This window comes from Nelusetta ayraudi, unplaced genomic scaffold (assembly GCF_046127955.1).
Source record: "Nelusetta ayraudi isolate G7.1 ecotype Tasmania unplaced genomic scaffold, CSIRO-AGI_Nayr_v1 ptg000048l, whole genome shotgun sequence".
In the NCBI taxonomy this organism is placed as follows: Eukaryota; Metazoa; Chordata; class Actinopteri; order Tetraodontiformes; family Monacanthidae; genus Nelusetta; species Nelusetta ayraudi.
Window position 1 is genome coordinate 9,995,721 of NW_027466098.1, and position 14,836 is coordinate 10,010,556.

General features: G+C 44.6%; 1 protein-coding gene across 1 annotated transcript in view; it reads left to right on the forward strand.

The window, feature by feature from the left end:
• Positions 1 to 254: 254 nt before the first annotated feature.
• ift80 (intraflagellar transport 80 homolog (Chlamydomonas)) overlaps positions 255 to 14,836 on the forward strand; it is a 38,336-nt gene continuing 23,754 nt past the window's right edge. The window contains exons 1-8 of the mRNA XM_076036203.1: positions 255 to 494; positions 628 to 687; positions 898 to 1,120; positions 3,600 to 3,710; positions 3,860 to 3,928; positions 5,786 to 5,895; positions 7,083 to 7,172; positions 7,270 to 7,407. Coding sequence (XP_075892318.1) covers positions 652 to 687; positions 898 to 1,120; positions 3,600 to 3,710; positions 3,860 to 3,928; positions 5,786 to 5,895; positions 7,083 to 7,172; positions 7,270 to 7,407 — 777 coding nt within the window. The 5' untranslated portion in view covers positions 255 to 494; positions 628 to 651. The remainder of the gene's footprint in view (positions 495 to 627; positions 688 to 897; positions 1,121 to 3,599; positions 3,711 to 3,859; positions 3,929 to 5,785; positions 5,896 to 7,082; positions 7,173 to 7,269; positions 7,408 to 14,836) is intronic.

Genomic DNA, 14,836 nt, shown 5'->3' on the forward strand with positions numbered 1-14,836 from the left:
AAAAATATTGTCAGATTCAAAACCTAACCTTTCAACGTGTTCAAACTGTCGCCTGGTTACAGTATGGTAAATCCCGTCCGAAAGCAATCGTCCTTCAAAAATAATACACTATCACAAACGTTCTATAACGTGAAATAAATAAATTAAAAAAAAAACCTATTTTATGTGATCAATGAATTTACAACGTGTAAATAAATAATTCGGGGGGTAAAATGTTTTTAAAAATAACGAGAACTGTAAATCTCGCGATAATGTAAACTAAGCTCATGAACCAGTCCAAATGGCTTCCGGTGTTTACGCAGACAACGATAGCTAATTTTCTGATTAAAAACGGGCTCGTTCTGTAATATCAGCATTCATTTCTGGTCCGTTGCAGTGGAAAAAAGAAATGAAAATGCTGCTGTTTGTGTAACAGAAGTGTTGGAAAGAGGGAACGATGATCGCTCCAACCAGGAAGTGAACGTGAGCATTCAAAGTCATAGCAACAGAAGAAGGTACCGTAGCAACGGCAGACGCTTATTACAGAGCATGTGAATTTGGATGTGAATCTGTTTTTGTGCGATTGTTTGGCTTTAGAGTTTTACTACTGTCTCTCATGTGATGTATTGTGATTTTTGTTTTTTGTAGGGATCGTCAGAGCACAAAGCCACAATGAGACTTAAAACATCACTGTTGCAAGAACCCAAGCATATCCTAAATTACTTTGTCTTGTGTCAATTTGTATTTGCTTATCTAATACCATTCAATGCCGTCTTTTGTCCGTCAACTTTACATTGTTAATATTTACCTTTGTCGGCATCACAGTGTGTACAAATGTAATGTTTCACGCAGCTACATCAAGGTGACGTGATGGAGTTCATCAGCCGCCGATGTTTGATTCCCCTTAACAACTGATCACTTAAAGAGCTTGTGAGTTGCGTTGGCTGGACCACAGCAGATGAGCTGTACTCGTGCAGTGAGGACCACCAGATCCTGAAGTGGAACCTGCTGACCAACGAGACAAGTCTGGTGGTTAAATTGCCAGAAGAAATTTACCCCGTTGACCTTCACTGGTTCCCCAAAACCATTGGCGGAAAGAAGCAGAATCTGAATGAGATCTTTGTCCTCACCAGCACTGATGGTAAGTCTTGATATTCACGACATTCACTGAATATTATTCTGCTAGGCCACACAGCTTTGATATGTGTTAGCCCCCAAAATGTATGCTGTTTTCTTTTCTTTTTTTTTTAACGAGTTATTTATTAAGTTAATTGCCGTATTGTGATCATTACTAATAATGATCAGTGTGTACAGAGCGCTCTATTTTTTTCTGATCAAAAAAGTGCACATTGACGTTTTTTATCTCTCTGGTTGACAGAGATCTTTTTCTCCATCATGGTTTATTGTGAACATTATGAAGCAACATTATATTACTTTTCTTGATCTGTTCATGAGAATCAACTCACATATTTGAAACTTAGGCTGTCAATTGAATGTGTTCTAAGCAGAATTTTCAGACAAGTATGTGTACAGTAGAAGTAATTGAGTTCTTCAAATGCTGTATTTTTCATAAAACATTTAAAAGAGATATTTTGATGTGCATCAGTGCACTTTAAATACTTTGTGACAATGTCTGTGTGACTTGTGCCTCCTTGTGCAGTGTCTCTGGAGCCTATATTAGATCTAAAGACACAGAATATGGATGCAGTCTTATGGCAGGCAATGTGTGGTCACACTAATGGCAGTGTAGGGTTGCATAAACACACCCACAAACTGAAGCAGCAATTTTCTTTGGACCAGGGAGAAACTCAAAACTCTGTTACGATATACTTAAGCAGTTTGCCTCTGCTTTTTGCCTTTTGAATTTAAACAAATGTCATCCTTTTTGTGCTAAAGTATGTTTTTGCTTTTAAAATCTTCGCTGTTCTGAAGGATATTTCCTTTTGAAATTTTTTTTAGCTGTGCTCTATAATAGGTAGTAAAAACGGGCTCAAATGAATTATTAGTAAGATGATGTTGCCTTTTTTTTTTTTTACTGCAGCCGGTCTACCTTATTATAGTTGTCAATATGTCCCTTATTTTTAAAAAAGATGTTTAACATACAGTATTACAAAAATATTTCGGACATCCTTAAATTTGACTTAATTCCAGTTGTTGACACTAAATATTTACCAGAGAATTTATTTTGTGTGTGCGTTTCAAGAGGTTTGACTGCATCAGAGGCAAATCAAATGGAAATTATTTTGTTGCTCATTGTCAACAAGACCAAACAAGGAGGTCAGTTCTTGTGCTCTTGCACATCCTGCAGAAACATCCAGTTCTGAGCTGGACGGAACAGTGCACGTGCAGCGTGTGGGTGAATGTTGGTGACTGCACCAAAATAAACTGCACTTGGAGACTTAAGACTGATTCTTAGAGCAATACTGTGCGCCACAAATGCATGAGGTGTCCAAAAAAAATTTCCACCGCTGTGTTTAAAGATGTGTGATAGAATGAATTTGCGACATGATTTTTTTTCTATTATTATAACACACACAATTATTGAAAAACATTTTTATGAAAACCCTCTAATTTCTAAATGTGCTGCTTCTAGTTTTCACAATGAAATTTTTATCTCATCCACTTATATGCGTGACCCAGACTGTGACTAATATGAATTTTTATTCTATAGTCATTTCCCCATGGTCAGCCATTATTGCATTGATTTGGTGCATCATATTCCGTCCTATCGTCGAGGATATTACGGAGAATGGAAGGAGACGTGTTTGAACAAGGACTAAATCAAGCATGAAGGACGCGGCTGGGCTCTCTGTTGGGAACAACAGTCTGTCAGTCTCCTTTACCTCGTCAAACTACAATGTGCCGTCACGATAAATTTCACACAAACACATCCGGCCACGTATCAAAACAAGTAAACCAGCATCGGGCAAACATCCTGCCAATAAAACCATCTGCCCTGTAACAAAAAGCCAGCCGACGAATCAGCTCGCAGAGGCTGTATACACGCCTGTGCGACCCTGACCCGCTGGCGACTCAGGGCTGAGAAAGAAATTAAATTTAGAGTTTTTTGCCCTGTTTTGTTCCTATTGTATGTCTCTCAGTACCTGCTGCGACAGCGGCACAGACCTTACTCAGGACTTTTAAATTTAGAAACTTGGGGGAGCAGCAGAATGCTGGTTTGCAGTTTCAGAGCAGCAGAAATTACATAGAGCAAACATTCTGAAATTTTTAATACCCGTCACCACAAAGTATATGGTTGGAGAGCGTCTTCAATAACTGTCTGTGTCTGATTACTCTCTATTTTTCTGGCAAAATGCAAAATTGCCCCTGATTTATCCAGCCGAAAACCGTCGGCCTCATTTATCTGTGTCACACTCTAAGATTGGAGTTTTGCTTGGAGGAGAAGGGAATATATGGAAGGGGATATATTGGCGTTGTCACCAGTGTGCTATCAGGTGTGTGTTTCAATGTATCTCGATAATGGTGGCTTTTCCTCATGCAGCAATCTGAATCCGACATGGGACAACTGTGGAATACCAGACTGTACAAACAGCCACATAAGCTGGCCGGGAAGGTGGCGAAGACTTACAATACCCTTCTCTCCCCCTCCCTGTTTGTAGGGAAGTTCCACCTGGTCTCTAAGAACGGCCGTATTGAAAAGAGTGTTGAAGCCCACAAAGGAGCTGTTCTGGCAGGGAGATGGAACTTTGACGGAACTGCTCTCATCACTGGTAAAAAAAACAAACAAACAAACAAAATCATGACGAAATGATGCTGACACTCACGGTTCTTTTTTGTTTTTGTTTTTGTTTTTTTCAAATATTACTATTTTTATTTCAATATTGTTGCAGTAACTTCACCCATTTCTCTCATTATTCAGCTGGAGAAGATGGACAGATAAAGATCTGGTCAAAAAGCGGGATGCTTCGCTCAACGCTGGCCAGTCAAGGTGAGGACTGAAATTACTGCCATTTGCGTTAAGTCTCCGTTTTAGCATGTTGTGTATTATATACATTTTGAAAGTTGACCAGTAATTTAAATCAGCCCAAAATGTTTTTTCCCTACTTGTGCTCCCCCTTCATGACAGTGTTTTCACAACATGTACACAGAGCCAGTTTTAAAACGCGGTATGATTCTGAGGTCTGAGTCTAAAGCAAGAGTGATTAAATGTTGTCGCCCTGAATAGTGAGATTGTTTTTAGCACTTTTTTTTTTTTTCCAAAATAAAATACTCCTCGGGCCCGCTTCTGCTGACTCCAGCATCCTTGCCGCAGTCCAGATGTTTGAACGTGCCCGCTGCATCCACCGCGTTGACTGATGCTGATTCATGTTTCGAGCGAGTGCAACGTGTTGACAGTTGAGACGGATCGGGCATAAGTTTGCTAGTCGTGCGAGTCGAAGGACACGTGGATAGCATTTACGCCAGTCGGCCCTTCTGGGTTGAATGTGCTCTTATGTTGTGCGAGGTTGCCTAATAAAGTGCACCAGTTTCTGATGGGCTCATTATTAGTATTTGCCGCCCGCATACAGAAGACAGGTAGACCAGCGGTTAGATCAGTTGTTGTCAGTTTTGTGTTTAAAGAACTTTTTTTGTTTGATTTTAAAGCCGGGTAATTCAAAACGACAGTCAAGACGGTAGCAAGATTTCTCTTCCTGCGCGCGCGCGGTTTGCGTGTATGCGTTAGGCCCCGCCGGGATGTAGCTGCGCTCTGCGCGCAGGAAAAGCAAATCTAGTGCCATAAAGTTTCAAAGCTTCGCAGGGGCTGCGTTTTATTAAAACCCATAAAAGACACCCCGCTAATTACACGTCCCCTCGTCCGCAGCTCACGTCACACATCTATGTATTCATTGATTGATTCATCGTGTTGCCGAACAGTTCTAGCGCTTCCCCTCGGTTGCGGGGACAGAGGAAAAAAAAAAAAAATGAAGGGCGCGCGAACGCCGGGGTTTCTGGGGAAGCGGATGGCACACTCCCGCTGAATAGCGGCTGCTGTGGAAAGCCTGGCATGGGCGGAGAAATTCAGACCCCAGTATGGAGGAATATTTTCCTAAGCTGGCTGTTTGGAGAGCGAGCTGCCGGGTAGCGGGCTAAACTGCAAACTTGGAGAGTTGTGGAACACCTGCAAGAAGCGAGAAAAAGACGTGCAAGCCCACCCCCGACCTCCGAACGGGACGCACAGAAGCATACGCACGTGCATGAGCGGCGAGTTTGCTTTTTGTGCAATGCAAAACATTTCTCAAAGAACAGGTAGGAAGTGTGTGTGTGTGTGTGTGTGTGTGTGTGTGTGTGTGTGTGTGTGTGTGTGTGTGTGTGTGTGTGTGTGTGTGTGTGTGTGTGTGGCGGGCGGGGGGGGGGGGGTATTAGAGGGAATGTCCTATTTAACTGCCTTTGTCCAATCCAAGTCGGATCACGTGAGCTGCTGGCATATGGGAGAAGCCACATGCACCTGGGCTGGGGGTTAAATGTCAGGCCCTTCACCCTACACACACACACACACACACACACACACACAGTCCCAGCTGCCTGGAAAACCGAGGGTCACGCCGGCGGCTGAATGATGTGAGAGCTCGGATGAAACGTGACACCTCTTGGGAGCAGGACTGAAAGTATGAATCAAAGCTTAATCCCCCCCACCCCCTGTCCTTGCCCTGCGTGTGTGTGTGTGTGTGTGTGTGTGTGTGTGTGTGTGTGTGTGTGTGTGTGTGTGTGCGTGTGTGCGTGTGTGCGTGTGTGTGTGTGTGACGTCGGCGCTGGATCTGATCCGATGGTCGTGGGTCGGTAACGGCGTTTCCGCCTTGTTCTCCAGGCTCTCCTGTGTATTCGGTGGCCTGGGGTCCCGACTCGGACAGAATCCTCTACACCACAGGGAGGCAGCTCGTCATCAAGCCGCTTCAGCCCAGCGCCAAAGTCACGCAGGTACAGCGACCTTATGGCTGCACCAAGTCTGAGTTTGCCGAAGACTGTTTCAAACAATCGTCTTGTTTTTCCAAAGCCAAACTTCTAACTGCTGTTATCCAACCTAAACGGATCTTCTGATGCGTTGCTTTTTGATCAAATTTGCTTCGATATTCAGCGTTTGTGTCATAAGGAAAACATTTATTCATTACTATAATACAATACTAATACCATACAACATTAACAGCAATGTAGCCATGAAATGATTATACTTTAAATTGAATCTGTCTTTTTGAACAGTGCCTGGCTGACCTGATATTTTCTTGTCCTCTGTATTGTGCGTCTACACTGCTACACAGGCTCAGGCTGATTTCAAATGCAGACCTTCACAAAAATACACATATACACATAACCGACACGCTTTGTATTAACCATTAGTAGTAGAATGCAAAAATACTACAACATCGTACATCCGTGCAAGCCTTGTGTAATTGTTCAGAGTTACTGCAGGGCTTAACGAAGAGGCTAAAAAGCCGTCAATTTGTTTGTCTTTGAGACCCCCCCCCCCCCCACCCCCACCGGCTTCTCTGCATTCAAGAGCGGCGGTGCGGCGAGGACCCAGGGACACCCCCGATTATTGTTCTTGTTCACGTATACATTTGTTTATTATTCCTCTTGAAGCCAAATGGCGCCTGGGACTTTGGATAAACCTCGGTGGGTTTAATGTGTGCTTTCTCAACCCTTTGGCTCCGCTCTTACCCCCCCCCCACACACACACACACACACACACACACACACACACACACACACACACATTTGCGCACGCACGCACGCTCTCACGTGCACGCACACACACTGTTCCGAAGACCCCCCGAAGAGAGGTGTGAGTCAAGCCCCTATGTATACGCTCTGGGTGAATGGTCAAGAGTGCTTTGTGCAAACAGGGTTGAACATGGTTTGGACTGTAAATATCAAATGGAAAAAATATTGGATGTCAAAACACTGACGTGGGTGTGATAGATAGAGGAGTCTAATGATCTATAGTGTCAAACACAACACTGCAATGCTAACGCAGGAGTCATATGAGACTTATGGGGTGCATCTTTATTGATGTTGTATTTTCACTTTTTATTTTTGTTTTAAACCCGGTATCAGTTTGTATCATGACTGCGGTGAAACAATGTGTTCTTTTTCCACTGCCCAAATAGTGGAAGGCTCATGAAGGACTGGTTCTGAAGGTGGACTGGAGTTCAGTCAATGACCGGATCCTGTCAGGAGGAGAGGACTGTAAATATAAGGTGGACATTTCTTTCATCTGCTTTTTATAAGCCTGAGTAACATGTTAACAGTGAAGAGTTTTATTTCTTTGTGAAACGCCGTGTTCCATCTCCACAGGTTTGGGACAGCTTTGGCCGCCTGCTTTATTCTTCGTCGTCTCACGACTATCCCATCACGTCGTTGTCCTGGGCCCCAGATGGAGAGGTGTTTGCTGTGGGCTCCTTCAACACCCTGCGGCTCTGTGACAAGACTGGGGTAAAAACTCTCAATTATAAAGAAAGAAAAAAACAGTTTTAGATTAAAACATTTTATGGAAGCGGCGTAATTGGAAGCAAGTTGCTCTGATTCACTCTAACTTAGTTTGCGTACTTGCTCGAGGTGGTTTGAGCGTTTTTCAAACCAGGGTCGTTGTGCAGCGTGTTTTATGGAAAGTGAACTTCAAGCTCGCGCGACGCCTGCTGTGTGCATCTTCCTTCCCGGATGTTTCCATTAACACGTGCAGAAACCTGTATGTATTAGTTTTATATCACCTTTCCCATCCACGGCCACTATTCTTCAGCCATTGACTTGCATGAACATCTAAGTTCTTGTACAAGTCTTGACAGTAACTCTTGATATCGTCTCCATTGTTGCTTTTGTTAATTTACATCTAATCACTTCATGGGAACTTCACTGTTTTTCTTTCTTTTTTTCCTTTTTGCAAACAAATTTTCAAAACTTTGCTTACAAATGCACTCATTATCTAATTTTGGATTGTTGTGGCCCATTATTACTGTTCCTTAATAGGTCCATCAGTCCAATGGGACGTCCACACAGTCAATAGTAATCACTATCTCTTGTTTATCTTTCAGGGGCTCCTGGCTAACTTTTGTTTTATAATGAGGAACACAGTGTCCCCAACTTAAAATTTTAGAGGCACAAGCAGAAAATCTATAGGCAATGGACTCGCAAAGTAAACATTCCCATTTCCTCCCATTTTCACTGTATAACTGATAGACACTTCGACAGTAAATGCAGGAGCTTTGCCGCTTTAAACTCACAAACCTCTGATCCCGCAAACACAACAGTGACCTTTCACTGTCGCACACGTGCAAGTCGATGGAAAATTCACTTTTTAGGGGCAAAATGCGACCATTTAGGGGCAGTCTGGAGCCCCCGGGGTCTCTGACGTCACTGAAGACGCTACTCCAACTCGTTGCACGTGGAGCATGGACCGATCAGAACACAAACCGGCCGAGATGTTTCTCTTGTCCGGTCTCTTGTCGCTTATCTCCGGGCCACGGCGGCTGTAAACATGCGGCGTCTTCATTACGCAGACATTCGATAAACAGGGCCTCTGAAAAGCGTGGAGCGACTGGAGGGGCTCCTGGCTGGGCGACACGTTCGCGACTTGTCTGTGTTTGTGTTTGCGCACGGGGAATCCAGTTTACGGCGCAGTTTATTAAGTGAGCGGGAGGTTTGTGGCGCGACGCTGCTCATAAGAGAGTTTTATTTTCCACGCGAGGCCTTCTCATTATTTCCTGTCCCGAGGGAGCGACACAATCTGTTTTTATATTTTTGGAACAAGTGGTTCTCGGCCACGTAAAAAAGGTCATTTTGCATCTTTTGATACAATACAGTTTGTTTGTTATTTTGAGACAAAGAAAACAAGAGTTTTAAAACTGATCTTGTATGGTAGCGCTTGTAAGCTTATGAATCAGGTGTGACTCATGGGGGGTTATGGAAGGATGGAAAAGAGCAGCGTGTCTAAACTACAGATGGCAGAGAGGAAAACTGTTTAAATAAAGCCTCAACTGTTTTTTGTTTTTGTTTTTTTACATCAAAATAAAGTGTGATTAAGGCTATTAAAAACATCGAGCGTCTCAGTTGACAGCTGCTGACTGTATCTGCAGTGAAAGAATCACCAGAACCAGAACTTTTGAAACCTCACTTCGGCTCTGTGAGGTGGAAGGATGGAGACCACTGAGAACCAGACGGTGCGATTTCGTTGAGTGCACGTGACTCGCTTGCGGTGAGCTGCAGTGTTTAATTAAACTCTTGCCGCAGAGGTTCAAGAGGAAGGCAGAGGAGACGTGTCCAGCAGGAAGAGCCCTCGGCGCAATTGAAACATTGCACAGTGCTCCTCTTTTCATTTGAAAAAGACACCCAGCTCTGATGAAACTCTTGCGAGACTCACACTTGCTTCTTTTATGTCCCGTTTTGTGAATAACGAGGCTGAGAAGTTCAGTTTCTACCATTTACAAAATTGAAATTGTGAATGTTTTTCGCAGAGGCTGCGAGGTGTGTGTGATGTCCCTTTGCACTTTGGCTTCATACCTCGGAATCGCAAATGATTAATTTTTAATCCTATTAACGAGCAAATGAGTGAAACCAGTAAGAACTCTGATTCATCGCTGGGCTCTGCAGTTTGTCTGGTAGGATGAAGTGTAGAGTGGATCTTTCCGTGTAGAATTTGTTTCCCCTTTTAGAAAGCAAAAGCTCAAAACTGTTTCCCTTCACTTCTGATCAATAACAAATAATAAAATACATGCAAAAACTACAAGGAAAGGCGCGCGTTTAACACTATAAGCGATGAAAAGGTGCTTTTAATTCCGCACATTTTGTTTTGAACTTGCCTGTGATTGCCATCAAGACCATTTCCGGTGAACTGCAAACCGATTTGGCGCGACAGGAAGTGAGCAGGCTCTCGAAGGGCTGACGGGTTGTGGATCCGGCGCGGCGCCGAGACAGATTACGGAAACGGCTCCTACTGTGGGTTCATAAGATGGATGTGCGAGAGCGCTAGCTGTTGTGCAAGCGTAACTTAAGGCAACGAGCCGCCTGTTATTGTTACCTGTTGCTGATGATAACTGGAGCCGCAACAAGCGGTTATGAAAACAGAGAATGATTAATGACGGCCGATGTTTTATTGTGGCGGAGCGCAAGGCCAGAAACAATACTCCGACCCCGCGGACACTTTGGGCTCCTCTCAGCACACTTGCAGATGTTGGACCGCTGCTGTTGCTGGTGAAAGGACGCTGGAGCCGCAGGTTTTTGTTTTTTTTTCCCGGATGGAATCACCAGGATGGGATTTATTCAGATTTATTCAGATGGGATCAGACAAAAAGGATTGCTCTTATTGTTATCTTATTATAAATATATTTTATTTTTATTTTGGTTTTCCAATGTTTGAATATCCAGTGTGTACAATTTGGCTTAATTAATGATTTTTATCCTTGTAAAAGCTTAACAAAATGCCCATTTGTACATTAATTAAGTGTGTACTCGACGTATTTGGTTTTCCTACCCTTATAACAGTTCTCATATGTATAAGAATATACATGGAGCAAGGGTCTTGCACCGCCATATTTGAGGAACCCCACCTGACAGTGCCAGTTCCTTAAATTTTTACACACTGGACCTTAAAGATGTGTTTTTTTTTTATCAAAGATGATTTTTTTTTTGTTGTCTTTTTGCCGGTTAAATTGTAGCCTCTTTTGTTTTTCTTTTCTTTTCTAATTACAAACCCATTCATCATCAAAATGCCCAAGTGTAGAAGGGTTATTACTGTTATCATTTTCTTGTTACTGTAATGATCCGAATCGTCTTGGGACGTCCCACTGTGTCCTTCTTTCCTGCACGCCTTTTCTTCTCTGCCATGGGCGAGAGTATCTGCTCTGGTTGAGGTTTGCGCGAAGATGATGATGATAATGATGATGATGATTACAACCTTGCTTTGCTGTGACTGGGGAACGGGTCTGGCTCCCCCCCTCCCCCCCCAGGTCCCTTGGAGACAGTGCTGTGGCGCGTGGGAGGCTTCCTCAAGGGGAGGACAAGGCCAGTGGGAGGAAAAAAGGTTTAGAAAAGAAGGGAAAAAAAAGAAGAAAATCCCTCTTAAAGGTCACGCCGCGTGAGGAACTTTCTATGTGTGAATTCGACCATTCAGCACAGAGAAAGTTCACTGTGTGTACACACACACACAAATGCACCCCCTCTGTCTCTGGACTGTAATAGCTGGAATATTACGTCCATGTGAAGCTGCGCTAGCAGGCCTTTTTACCTGCGATTCTGCCAGAGAGCCAGTCAAGGTTAAGCAGGTTCGGAGAGTCTTAAAAGCGTGACTAACGGCCGCGGCTTTCCTTCTGTATCTGCTACAATGAAACCTTGCACTTAAACGTTTGGCCGCTGCTGGCTCAGCAGGATCAGCCCCATGTTTTTAACCCCTTCTCCTCCTCCTCCCGTCCCCACTCTCTTGCTCTCTCTCTCTCTCTCTCTCTCTCTCTCTCTCTCTCTCTCTCTCTCTCTCTCTCTCTTCTCTCGCTCTCTCACGCTTTCTCTCCCTCTCTCTCTCCCGCTACAAACCGCCGGGGGCAGATCTGTTCATTGCAGCCGTCACAATCGCGGCGCGGGAAGCGTTGTTGCACATGCAGGGGCAAAAAAAAGAAGAAAAAAAACGAGACGAGAGAGAGAGAGAACCGTTGGCCGGCCGTTGCAGTTTCAGCGAGTCAGCCACGCATGAAAAAGCAAAATTAGTTTCTCCCTCAAGCAGAAAGTTGCAGCAATTACCCAACACATTACCGTATAATTAAGACATTAACTTATTTTAGCTGCAATTGTGTTTGGACTCCGTCTCATGTGTATGGCAACGTTCCCCCCCACACCCCAACCCCCGCGCGAGGAGCCCTTTTTACGGGATCGCAGGCACAAAGGGGCTCACTGTCCCCACGCTGCAAGATTTGGGGCGAGACAATAAGTCAGTGTCTGTTCTGCGTGCCCGCCGCACTCTATGCATGTGCCCATATGCCTTGCGTGTGTGCGCGACCATTGCTGTGCAAATGCGCCAGCGAGACAGCAGTCTATTTACGAGGCGCTGCAGCTGGTGTCTAGCGTCTGGACCCTGTCACGATCCCTGACACTGTCACTGGCTAATAAGTGGGGCTCATTGTGCCCCCGGCCAGCACCCTCTCGCTCCTATTGCCCCTCCCGCCACCCACCACCCACCCCTTGCATTTCTCCCCCACCCCCCTCCTTCACTTTACACCCGTGCTCACGTACTGTACATGAATGTATGAGCTGCCGAGTTTGCTTTCTTCTTCTTCTTAGGCAATGCTTTATGTGTGACTTTAATAAATAATCAACTGGATGAGTTTGAATTTATGTATTTATTTTGGCAGGCCTTTCTCGGGTTGCTCCACGACGCTTCATATCAAGGGAGAAATGTCCCACTGTGTCGAAATACCGGGGGGGGGGGGGCCTCAGGCGCCTATAGAGGGTCATTATTTCAGATAAGCGCAACGCGCGCAGATAAACTGAGATTCAAAGCTAACATTTATTTTAGTCATTATTCTTCTTTTCCTCTTTTTTTTTTGTAAACTCACTTGAGACTCGGCACAGCACTCAAGGAAACCCCTAAAGTTAAAGTTACAGTCCCCTACAGTGCTCCGTTGTTGATTCTTGGTCAACGCACGCCAGCCTTTCCCCTATTCTAAAGAAAGAGCAGCGGTGTTGTTTTAAACCGTTGCCTCATACTCGGGCTTAATTTAACTCTGAGAGGACTTTTCCCATCATTGTCTGTTAAAATGAGGCCGCACTGAAGCTGTGGCTTCGCTTTGGACACGGCGCAGTTTCTCCACCGCTCCCCCCCAGTTTCCCCTCATCTCTTTTTTTTTTCCTGCTCTGCTTCGGCATCAGGCCTCCCCACAGACGTGCTAAGAGTCATACCTGCATGACATTGTTCATGTAAGCCACTGGCATTGACTTCTGTGTGTATGTATTAGGTGGTAAGTGGCACAGAATTTCTATTACTGGCTATCAGGAAATTGTGACTAGAACCTAAAAACTTTGACCTCAGCTCTATCTTGCCGCTGAAAGGTGGGGGAAAGTGAACAGCAAGGGTGACCTTTACACAATCTGGCCCAGTTCATATTGAATCAGTCATGTCAGCTTTTTGGCATGTCCATATTCAAGCAGAGATTACGATGATTAACATTAATTAGCGTTTATCTATTAAGTTACCCCTAAAACAGAGGGAAGGCAGAGTCAGACAGTTTGCTTCATCAGCGCTTGAAAAAAGTATGCATAAAACACACTATGCATTTCTTTTGGTGGCTTTGGAAACGGAAGGTCAAATGTGGAATGTGATTGGACAAACTGTCCGTCTATCACATTGAAGAAGCCAGTCCAGTCACATGTTAACCAGTCAAGCCAGTCAAAAGTAAAACAAAAAAATATGCCTGATAGAATAAGCCTTTTAAAGCACTAAATGAATCAAATTAATTAGATGAAAATTTGAAATATTCATGTCCAAACTGGCCACACAAACGTCCGAGAAGATTTTGACGGGACGCTCCACAAGATTTTGGACACACCACCTCCACAAAGTAGGCACAGAGCACAACAAAGACATTTGTACGACTTCTCCAAATATAAAGAGTCATATCCACATCCCATATGCCAAATTAACGGGTTGATTTTGATGTTTACTGTTATTATTATTATTATTATTATTATTATTATTATTATTATTATTATTATTATTATTATTATTATTGAAAATGCCATCCAGTTCAGATTGAAACCACTGCCATAGCAGCAACCACACCGGCCTCCTCAGCACAAGTCATTGTTTACACCTCGTAGTTGCTTCTTCTTCCCGGTCGTCTTCCACGGTCGCTTTTTTTTCACGCTACACGTAAAAAGCAACACGCCGGAATTATGACACCAGCCGAAGAAAAATCCTTGATGGGCTGACATGCGAGGTTTATGGAACTGGTGTCCAAGCGTAAATGTCTTTTTTCCCCCGCTTTATTTTGTGGGTCGAACCTCCTTCTGGTGTTTGCAGCTACTTCAAACACCTGCTGGTCAGTCGCTACCTGCCCACCCAGGATCCCTTTTCTAGCCTCATGCAGCTCTCTGCCTCAGTTTTTCCACAGAAGTGATCTGGGAAATCCCCCCAGGAGCCGTGTTTTACGCCGCTAGCGTCCGCTTGACATTGACGTTATTTCTCTCTCTGTCCGTCCGTCTCGCTGCTTCTCTCCTCCCCTCCCTCTTCAACATGTGGCGTTCGTGGGGTTTGTCCGCCATCCTGCTCGCTGCCAAACAGCAGCTTTTCCCAGAGAGCCTGTTACTCACGAGAAAAAATTATACTCCTCCTCGCCCTGAGGGTTAGTGTGATGCAATTTTCATCATCACCAGGGTTTATTCATACAGCAACTTCATCCCCTCTTGTGTCCGCCCACATTGCGCCGAGCCATACGCTCGTGTGGAATGCGTCCTCCGGGGCGACTCCAAACAGAGCGGCCATGCATCGGCGGCGTCCACAGCTGTCCGCGTACGTGTCTGCCTGACACATCCCGCCAATTTCTTTTCCTCACGCACCACCTTCTCCATGATTGTCGGACGTCAGCCTTTCCCCAGTCCTCCCAGAAGTTCAAATGCTCCGTCACCTGGCACCGTAAGCCCCCCTCACCCTGCCTGGCGCAAGTCTCTGCCAGTCACTGGCCAGCAAACATCTGGAAATTACCCCTGCTGGAAGATAATAAAACAGACCTCGAGTCCAGGTCCCGGTCAGGATGCACTATTGGTAGAGCAGGCAAAGGCCGGGAGGGGGAACAAAAAGGTGTAAGGTGTAGATTTTAAGACTTGATCGGTTTTTGTCACGTCAGGAAGGTGATTTAAGCACAAGACGGAGAGAATTCTCACCGCT